Source organism: Anser cygnoides, chromosome 8 (genome assembly GCF_040182565.1).
Source record: "Anser cygnoides isolate HZ-2024a breed goose chromosome 8, Taihu_goose_T2T_genome, whole genome shotgun sequence".
NCBI lineage: Eukaryota > Metazoa > Chordata > Aves > Anseriformes > Anatidae > Anser > Anser cygnoides.
This window is the reverse complement of record NC_089880.1, coordinates 16,632,992-16,643,731: the sequence shown is the minus strand read 5'-3', so window position 1 is coordinate 16,643,731 and position 10,740 is coordinate 16,632,992. Positions and strand designations below refer to the sequence as shown.

The 10,740-nt window shown below is 42.4% G+C and overlaps 1 protein-coding gene across 10 annotated transcripts in view; it reads left to right on the top strand.

Annotated features, from left to right (window-relative positions):
• The first annotated feature begins 63 nt into the window (after window positions 1-63).
• SWT1 (SWT1 RNA endoribonuclease homolog) overlaps window positions 64-10,740 on the top strand; it is a 44,457-nt gene continuing 33,780 nt past the window's right edge. For 4 of the 10 annotated variants that reach the window (XM_067001476.1, XM_067001474.1, XM_067001469.1 and 1 more), the window contains exons 1-4: window positions 72-218; window positions 1,396-1,470; window positions 8,277-8,335; window positions 9,620-10,355. In XM_067001476.1, coding sequence (XP_066857577.1) covers window positions 1,405-1,470; window positions 8,277-8,335; window positions 9,620-10,355 — 861 coding nt within the window. In that variant the 5' untranslated portion in view covers window positions 72-218; window positions 1,396-1,404. The other 6 variants (XM_067001477.1, XM_067001475.1, XM_067001472.1 and 3 more) reach the window with 5 other exon arrangements.

The following is a 10,740-nucleotide window of genomic DNA, read 5'->3' as shown; positions in this document are numbered from 1 at the left end:
GGGCGGGGGGCGCGGCGACGGCGGGGCGGGCGGGGAGGTGCCGAGCGCCGCCTACACTTCCCAGAGCGCCGCTGGGCCGCGGGCCGGGCCCTGCGCGGCGGGGGAAGGACGGGGGGAGGAGGAGCGAGGAGCAGGGAGCGGTCGCTTTCTGGGCCGGAGCGGGGCGAGGGGCTGAGGCGCCCCGCGCCGAGCCGAGCCGTTGCGACGCCGGCGGGGCGGTGGGTGCGAGGCGGGGCCGGGGCCGGGGCCGGGGCCGGGGCCGGGGCCGGGGCCGGGGCCGGGGCCGGGGCCGGGGGGAGGCCGCCCGGTTCGTGCCCCGAGCGCCGGGGCAGGCGCTGCCGGGACTTGCTGGGCCTCAGCTAAGGGGAGGCTCCGGCCGCGGTTACTTCAACAGTTGCTGCGGCACCGCTCCGCCGGCGGCTGGCCGGTGCTTCGGGAAGCCGGCTGCGGGGTCTGGGAGCGGGCGGTGAAGCTTTCCTACGGCCCTCCACGCCCGCCGCTGGCCTCGTCGGCGGGGGTGAGCGGCTTGTGCCCCCAGAGCGCCGCGCCAGGCACGAGGCTCGTCCAGCTCCTCGCTGCGCTGCTCGCATGGGGCGCGTCGAGCTGGGGCGAGGCACGGTCGGAGAGGCAGCACGTCCAGGTTTGGGGCAGAAGTAATGAGGTGACAAGCTCACCAGGGAGCAGGGAGGTCTCCCAGGCTCAGCCTGCGTTAAATACACGGTTTGAGGGAGCACTAATTGTGTTCCTTGGGCGGCTGGACCAGGGGGGCAGCCTGGCGAAGGCATTGTCCTGGTGTGACAGCAGGGTGAGACTTGTTTGTGGAGCAGATTTCCCTGTTAGTCTCTTTACGGTGAGAGACCTAACTGACTTGAGCTTTAGCAACTGCTTACTGTTCCTCTCTGTCATCCAGTTCTGCTCTTTGCTTATCATTGGCAAAAACTAGTATTTCAATTCTGTAGTAAGTCATGGCAAATTTGGTATTGCTTCACGTGTAGTTTTGTCGCTCAGCATCCAAAGGGCCCTGTGTCGTATAACATCTTCCTTCCTGGGAAGGGGGGAGTCTAAGGCAAGAATTAGAGTTGGAACTGCTTTAGAAGTTCACTGTTATAATAAAGGCTATAAAAGGGTGTTAGCCTCTGCTCATCTGGTATGTTTACTAGTAGAAAATCTACATCTCGGAAGCAGATAGTAGAGTAAGGAATGGCCACCCTTTCTTCTGGGTAGTTTTGTCAGTGAGATATGGATTGTCAACACTGTTCAAATTTGCTGTGGCTCGTACTTGGAAGAGAAAACAAAGTTGTTTTTTTTTCATAATGAAGTTAAATTATTTCTATACCAGTAAGGGTTAAAATTTGAAGTAAATAATAATACTAACACTTATTTTTTTTCCCTTAGGGTTTGAAGATGCCTAAAAAGAAACTGAAGAAATTAACTGGAAAGGAGGACAGTTTGGATGGCCAGGATGACAAAGTAGGAATAGTTGTATTAATTTTTTTTTTTTAATCATATGCCCATGTTCAAGGGAGGAACACGAATTATTTAGCAGTTTTGTTATGGAAGGATGAATCAAACTTTACAATGAAAGGTAGGACCACTAAAAACAGGAGGACTGAATTTGTCAGATAATTACTAAGTTCTAGTCAGGTAGCTGGTATATGTTTTTCTCTAGAGCCTCTGGGTGGAATACGTGTCGGAAGTTGTGAGTTGTTTTTTTTAAGCGTAACTTCCTGGTGAGGAATGCAGAGCTGAAATCTGTAACCAAAACTACTACCATTTTCCTGGGTTGTTCATTATCTTGGCTCATATATATATATATAACTTATGATTAGTTGCAATATTTTAACAAGCGACTCTTGGGTATTTCCTCTTAACCAATGAGATTCAAAGCAATGACTAAAATTGTATGTAGATTCTTAGTATATTGTAGGGTGTGTTGTGTGTGTGTAAAATAATCATAGATAATCATTTTGGTTATGCTTGTATGTAGCTTCCCATTGATCTTTTGATTGTTCATTTGAACTTCTGGAAAGATTTCCTACTACTAGTGTAATATATAGCCAATAAACCAGTAATTTAATAAATCCATGCTTCAGTTTGCTAGATTTTTCCTTTGGTTTTCGTAAAGCATATATGAAAGGCGAGTGCTTTTGTCTTATCATATTGTCTTATCTTTCAACAAATATTTACAAGTGTTTGTTGATGAATGTGATATTGTGGCCCTATAAACTGAGTTATACACATTAGAAACCTTTTGCCCATGTAGAAATTACAGTTCAAAGCCAAATGTCTGTTTTTTCTTCCAAATTCCTTATTATTCCATTTGTCTTTTAATATTAGCTTACGCTAAGGCTTTGCCGTTTTTATTTTTTCTTCTACAGTACAAAGGTTAAAGATTTTGCTTGAAACCTCCTACTACAGCTGTATTGCCTTTACTAATGCCTATACCAATTCAAAGAGTACCGAGTTCACTATTGCATGTCTGCAGTCTATTTGGGCCAAAGTTAAATATTGCTACATGCAAGCATTGACCTAGTGCAAAGAACAGTGGGAACCTAATCTATTAATAGCAAAATGGTAAGGAAACTTCTGAATAGTAGCAAGTGGATCTTTAGTGTGATCATAGTACGGATAAGAGATCTTTGGCTCATACAGATGAAAGGGTAAGCTATTTCTATGGCGTCATATTTGGGTACAATTGTAGGGTGTTTGTGGTTTTTTTGTTTGTTTTTGTGTGGTATAACTATGACTGCGGATTACAAAAGATTTTATGCCTTTTGGCATTTAATAGTTTGGCATATAATTCAGGAAGTATGAATGAAAGGACACTTGTTACAGGATAATTTAGAACAGCTTTAAATAGAGCTGTCTGGAAGAGTCAGCACTGCCACCTCTTGGTAATGTGGCTTGCATAACAACAGACGATATGACTGATATGATTGCCATGTGATTGTGTGTAAATACAACATCTAAAACAGTCTGTTCTAAGAGGACATTTACCCAAGACTAGTAATGCTAAGAGGAAAGTCATAGTAGGAAAGTTTGCTTAAGATGACCAAATTAAATGAAAATCAGGGAATGATCAAGAGACTTCTGAGAAAAGAAGGGTTTAAGTTGAAAGGAAGTATTTAAAAAAAAAATCTCAAGAACTTGTAGGTGAAGGGGAAGAGACCTGAAGTGAGAAAGCAGTAACAGATAAGCTGTAGAACTTACTGCTGATTTTGTGGCCCCACCAGCATCGCAGCCTCCACCTAGCCTTGATGGAGCACCCTCCGGGTCAGATGCCCAGTGACCTTCATTCCAGCCGGTGGGATGATGGTATGGGGTGCAACCTGTAGGGCTGCACACCGTGGGGGTGTGTGCGTGAGCTCACGGGGGTCCTTCTCACCCCTGTGTACATTAGGGGGTTGTAAGAAGTGGCACGGCTGTGCGCAGGGCTGGAGCTGCTGCATCTCCAGCAGCATGCGTGTGTAAATAACTGTGCCACTGTATGTCATGTAGGTCTGTGAGATTAAAACTTTTTGGTACCAAATCATTTAATCTTGTATCATTTTGTAATTTTATTATGGTTTGACTTTGTTGGTATTGATTCTGAGCATTTAGCTCACTGATTGCCAGTTAATCAAATTGTTAATAAACCAATGAAACACTTTGATTCCTATTTGATTATAATCGGGTGAGCTGAGTAGCACTTCCAGCAGCAAGTTACATGACATGATTCTGCATGGCAGCAGCCTGTAACAGCCTTTTACTTTATGATGTCTTTGCTTTTTCTGCTGTTGGAACTCTAGAATCAGCCACAGTCAGAAGTTCTCAAGATTTCTTTAATTTCCTTAGGGCTCCACTGGTTTCTGTAACCCTTTTATTTTTTAAGTGCTTTCTAATGTACAAGCAAACTAGCTAATGCCTCCTAGGCCTTTGCAAGCCTCTCTGCTTAGGAAAATGTCTGCAGCAGTGACCTAATGGCCTTGCCAAGTCATCATGACCCAATAGCTGAAGGATTGAATTATTTGTAAAAGGATGTACCGTCTACAGCTTCCTTATCTGAAGTATTCTGTATGTTACCCTTCCCTGTTGTAACTTACTACATTCTGCTGTAGTTCTGCAAAAACTGAGTCGTATAACCCAAAGGTATATAAACTAACTGGTCAGAAGTCATATCAGCGGAGGGCAGAGTTTGTATCAGTAGAGCCTGTCATTCGGCTGCTCTGTGTTCTCTTCTGTAGCTGCAGTAGCGAACTGCTTCTGTTCTGACCTGATCAAATTGCATTCCAGTTGATCTCTGACACTAATGTGACACAGCTGACAATACGGATATGCCAAGCAGTAGTATAACTGCCTTCTAACCGAGAACTGTTCAATTTTTTTGTTTGGGGACTATCTGTATTCCTAACCAAGCCTGTGCAACTGGTTTCAAAATGTTCCCCCTAACTAGTAACCGAACAGTTCTACCTGAACTCAGTGTTGTGATCTCTGTATACCCGTGGGCTGGGTGGCTCCACACCTTGGACCTTAATTGGTGTCAGAAAGGGGATTTTGTGAAATACACAAGTCATGGATACGTGGGGGGAGGCTGTGGAAAAAATAGCAAAGTGGGATAGAATATAAGGGAAAGAAAGTGTCTAGGGGATGGGAGTTCAGTAGGTGAGAATTGTAATTGGGAAATCCTGCAAGAAGAATTTCAGAGGTGTCAAAGTCATAAATGTAAAAGGAGCAGAAGGGACCTTTCATTGGGCTTTTTGCAGAGCCAATTGCTACTGTAGGCACTTTTTTTTGTGATAACTAGAAACTAAAGTTTCTAGAAGAAAAGAAACAGACTCGTGGGCTGCTTTACAGTGATCTGAAGATGGCAAAACACAAGCAGCTGCCATTTGAATCCCATAGTCATATGAAAAACAACTAAGAAACTAATCTCAGACCTCTGGCTTTATGCTGGTTAGAACAAGAGCATACATGTCCAGTTTCAGAGAGTGAAATCCTTGAAAGAATATGCATGTGCTGATGAGGAGGATCATGCTGACTCTGAGGCTGAATTGTCTGCCCCCGCATCCTTATTTGAACTAACCAAGATAACATAGTCTCTGATCCCTGTCATTAAAACTTGCATGGTACAACTCCCCCCTGTCAACAGAGGTGCTCCCCCACCACCTCAGGTCACAGTGACTGCTGCCAGTTACACTGCATATCAGCTAAGGCGGATATCCCTACGATATTCCAAATATTCAGTGGAGGACTAGTTAGGATAGGTGGGACAGTTCTGCAAATTGGGAGCAGGGGCTCTCATGCTTCATCAGGATAAAGCTGGACAGAAATTCCTAGGAAACAGAATAGTTCTTTAAAATCCCAATGCAGGGGTCGGTCGAAATGTGTTCTCTTTATTAAATTCAATAGCGTGTGCTCTAAGGCAAATAAATGCATGTTACATAGTGGAGCCCAGACTTGGAGTAATATAACGTCTTGAGAGCTGCAAAACGACATCTTTCATTAAAAATAATCCTGACTCAGCTACTTGCCACAGGGAAAAAAAGGCTAGGGCTGTCCAAATGTCAAAAGGAAATCCCCATAAGGGACAAAATGTTCCTAAATTCCATGTTGAAATTAATTGGTGTTATAGTAGACTCTCTGATAGATGGGATGGAGACCTGGACTGAGGTCTTCATGTGGTCTTCTGTGAAGGTAGGTCTTACATCAGGTCATTTAGATAAAATGCCTACATTTCTCTTACTGAGATTATGGGATAAGCACAGGAGGGGTTGCAGTTGTGCTCAGACCCCTGGTGTGAATGCTGAAAGGGTGCCAGACAGCCTTGTTCCATCTGCTTCCTCTTTTCTGACCCCAGATAATATTCTACCTGATTCCCTGGCCTTTCTGTCTTGAAACTGACAGAAGAACTCCTCAACTCAAGCCCATGGAGTTCCCATGAACTGTCCCAAGTGGCTGAAATTGTTGGAATTAATATTAGCAACAGTCCTTCTATATTGCTAAAGGTAAATGATAATTATATTGTCTCTTTTCTCATGGATATGGGGGCCTCAATACCAATCCAGGGTGGAGAACGCTCTTGGATTAATTGTGAAAACTCAAGAATTTCTGTCAGGAATTGTTGGGAAAAGGCAAGAGCTTCCCGTAGCCAGGATAAAACTGACTCTGCCCAATGGAAGACCTGTTGTTGCAGTAGGACCTTTAAGCGTATTAGGTACAGATACACTAAAATCTCAGAGCATTGAGGCTCCTTTAGGTACTTGGGTGCCAAACCCTCTAACTCAAAACTTAGTAATCTCCATGGGTGAAATATCAGATGAAGGGTCTACTGCTTTTCTGTTGCAGGCCGCAAGTAAATTGTCGCAAAGTACCTTAACTCATGTACAACGGTATCATGTTTGGGATTTAGAATGATGCGGTATTATTCAGAAAACTCATTCCCCATATTATTCCCCTGTCTGGCCTGTTCATAAGCCTAATAGCACCTGGCATTTGACAATAGATTATTATAAATTGAATGAAAATACCAGACCGTTACATACTGCTGTCACCTCTGTTACTGTCTATAACAAGTGGCTCATCCTTAGATGGTGCCTGTCATGGAATTAGATTTTGCACAACTCTAATGTAGCAGCAATTGAAGATTTATTATATACCATTAAAACAAATAACAAAGTTAGATTTAATCATGGAATGGTTTGGGTTGGAAGGGACCCCATCTAATTCCAACCCACCTGCCATGGGCAGGGATGTGATTTTGACAGCACTTGATCAGTATCTAAGTAGTAGTTAGTTAACACAATGATCTAAAGACATTTGCTACAGTAGAAACACCAACTTAAAGATTTGCGAATGGCAAGGTTCACCTGGGACTTACCACAGGGTCCAGGGAGGGGGGTTAAAAATGCAGTCACATGCTTCCCAAATATCCCCTTGAGTGAATTACTCAGCCTTCCTCTTGGTCTGCGGAGAGCTTGTTCCTCAAGTTCAGCCCTGAGATGTACATCCCCTCAGGGGTATCCCTACTCCCTTGCTGGGAGTGAATTACTCAGCCTCCTTCTTACGTTGTCCCACAGAGGAGCTTGTTCCTCAAAGGGTCAGCCCTGTGATGCGCGTCTCCTCAGGGGTGTCCTGAAGTCCCCACAGCTCAGGGGGAGATGGAGGGTGCAGACCACTGCAGTCCCTGGAGAGTTCCAGGAGTTCTTGTTTGGGATCACTATTTGTGTGATTGCGAGGCCGTTGTCTTTTGGTCAGTAATTTTCCAGGATTTAGTTTTTTTGCCAATTTGTTTAGGAATGAAGTTGTGCAATTCACCACCACCACCACCCTTAGTCCTCAACAGGGGGGTGAAACAGTGTCAGACTTCACCAAATTCTGGAGGTAACAGAGGAATGATGCCATGATGGCTTTTCCTTTCATATTCATTGAATGAAGTGATTGACTCCAGTCCATCTCAGATTCCTTATCAGGTTGTGCCCTGGCATGAGCTCTGCCTGGGGCTCAATTGCTAACGAGCTATCCCTTCAAGGAGCGATTTCATTGAGGCCTACTGCCGCTCATAAGCCTGAGCAGGACTTATGCCAAGTAGAGGAGTGGAGTGTACCCACCACAGTGCCTTAGGCACCAAGGATATGTTTTCATGGTCCCATTACAACCTGAGGACCAGGAAAGGTTTGCTTTTACCTGGGGTGGAATACAAGATATGTTTATTAGATTGCCGTAAGGATTCAAACAGCCCTACATTGTCATGTTATCAGGCTTTAGCTAAAGAAATAGAACAAGTTCCACTCAAACCAAGAGTAATCGGGGATTTTCCTGTTAAGGAACAAGTAATGTGAGTGGATATCAGCAGGGGCTGTGGTAATGAGCTCTTGAGAAAAGCCAGTTAACTGCTCTACAATTTGGTTCAAAGTGATGGCATGATACCTTGGGAAAAAAATTGCTACTAACCACCTATACAGCCCTTTTAGATACAGAACCTATTATATTAGCTGCACCTTTAGAAATACAAACTCTGGTTCCTGTTCTTAAGGGAATTAGAAAATCTAATCCAACTCCATAGGGAATCACATACTGTAGAACAATTCAAAAGATGATAATGTATATAGCACATCGTGACTAGGTTGAAGGAAAACACCTTCTTTGGATCTGGACAGGTATGGATCTGCCTTTTTCAAGGTTAACTTACTTGAAATCGTAATGAATCTAGCATGAAATAATAGCTTGTTCCATCTTGTGAAGGTTTTGTTATGGCTGTTTTCTCTATAAACCCTTGGTTTTTTTCTCCCTTCTTTCAGAACTCTGAAGGCACAGGATCTTATAATCTTACTGTGAAAGGAGAGAGAGAATTTCACAGGTAAGTTTTTGCTCTGTCATTAAATAGAACTGCTAAAAAAAATCAGATTGCTTTAAATTGAATTTGAATTTAAGATTTGTATTTGACTTGTTCAGGTAAAATCTGGCATTTTAACGGATGAAGTATTGGCATTGCATTTATGAGTGGATTCTGTCTAAGATGGTCATATTGAGATAGTGGAGAAAACAGGGTTCAAACATTTTTTAAACTCTAATAAGATAGGAATAATATCCTTCCAACACTGTCATAAAAAATCTTTTTTTTTTTTCCTGTCTTGAGTATTACTTTCTTGATCTGTACTGCATATTACACGTTCTGTTAGCAAAAAAAAAAAAAAAAAAAGGCTACAGTGAAGTCTGGAGGATAATTCTGCAGTGAAATTAGCACTTTTAATAGATGCTCTGTAGTCCTGAAATCATTGATTTCTCCAGATGTGTGAAGTAGCTGATTCCAAGGCAAAGAAAGCAATCTTTCACCTTAATAGCATGTGTAAACAGCGTTCAAAAACTATTTGATGCAAGGTAAGAATGGTCTCATGAGTCCTGAGATGGTAAAGCTTTGGATTGTTTCTTAATTGTGGCAAAATCTTGTTGCATGCTTGTCAGTGCATTTAAGTAACCTGTCCTACACAAGTTGCCTAAACAGCCTTTGCTGCTCCAGTACTTTTGATAACACTGTTATAGAGTAGGGCAGAAACTTTTTGGGTATTTTAAACCTAGTGTATCATAAATTCATTGAGTATTTTCTCTGCTCTTACAAGAAATAGATTCTTATTCAGTCTTCCTGTCATAATTCCTGTAGAATGTTAATGTATTTCCCTCAGTCATTCGTTTTCCAAGTTACTCAGCCTGTTTAACCTGCACTGTTTGAAAGCCATTAAGTGCTTGGCACTGTGTGACCAAGACTGCTGCATACTTGAATTTTAGGGTGACACACCTTATGCATCACTAAAACACCATTAAAACTTGCCAATGTGGTAAGATGGAACTAGACTGCATTAGGGCAACTCTCAAACCAAGAGGTAGTAAAATGCAAAAAAATCTTTTCTCAATTTGGTAAATTGAAACTGCTGTACAGCTGATAAAGATGTATATACCAAAAGTGCTGTATGAAGTTATTTTAAAGGACAGATGTTGCTCATGGTTAAGGACACACCAATGTGCTACTCATAAATTCGTAGTTGTAACTGCCAAAATCAAGCACAGTTGTGCTTGTTTGTTTCTTTGATTTTTGTTCTATTATATCAACTGAGCTTTTTTTTTTTTTTTGGTAACATTTCTGTAGATTCAAAACAGAGGAAGATGGGCAAGGGAAGAAACGATACCAAAGTTCTAAGAGTGGTGCTGATGGAAGATCCCAAGGAAAATCTCCAAACAGAAGCAGAACTACAGACAGTTCTTTAATCCAATCTGAAAAGCGAAAGAGAATAGTTATACAATTTAAATCCAAAGAAATTAAATGTGGAAAAAGTGCAAGCACCGCTGATGTAGTGACTACTAGCAGGGAAAATCACAACAAAGGTCCTTTTGATGGAACAGAAGGAAAAAGACTCTGGCATAGCTTTGCAGTTCAGAGGGACAAGGTGGTGAAGAAAAGGAAAGAGAAAGTTGAACTCTGCAAACTAAAGGCAAAAGCTGAACAAACTATGTTGGAAAAATTTAAGTCATCTGTATATGATTTGCATGTTCCCCATAAAAAGGCAGACAGAGACAAAAAATGGAGTGAAGATGTCAGAATTCCAAAAAAGTCACCTAGCACATCCACAGATGTGCATGATGATAGGCCTTTCACTCAGAAGTCAAATAAATTATTTAGGACTTGTGAAGAAGAGTATGAAGAACGATATGAGGAGTTTTCTAAGAAAAATCGGCAAGCTAATAAATGTACACCATCAACTGAAACACCTCAACGATGGGACTGTTGTAAATGGAAAAAACAGGATGCTGATTCTCATCAAGCTGCTGGTAATTCAAGGACTGAGGAAACAGACTTTGAAGCCCCAGCAGTATGTTTTAAGCAGGTAACAAGAACACAGTTATTTCTGTTACTATGCAGATAGTTGTTCCAGGCAGGTTTTCTGAATGGCTGGTGGTTTTTATGTAGGCTGACTGTCCTGCAGAATTCAAACAGGCTTCCATAGCCAACTAGATGGATTTTTCTGATCACACCGTAAACCACATTAAAATGCTTCTCTGCTCTGCTAAATGGTTAGATAAACTGGAAGAATAAATGTCGTGTTAGGACTGCGTTTGCACATATGCTTCCGTAGCTTTACCTTACTGCCAGGTGTTTGGGTTACTTCGATTTAGGTGTAAGTCAACGGAATATTTTTCTGAGCTGACAGGGCTGTATGCACAAATTGAGTCAATGAAACTCCCTGCCAAACAGGTGCTTATTGCCAGCAA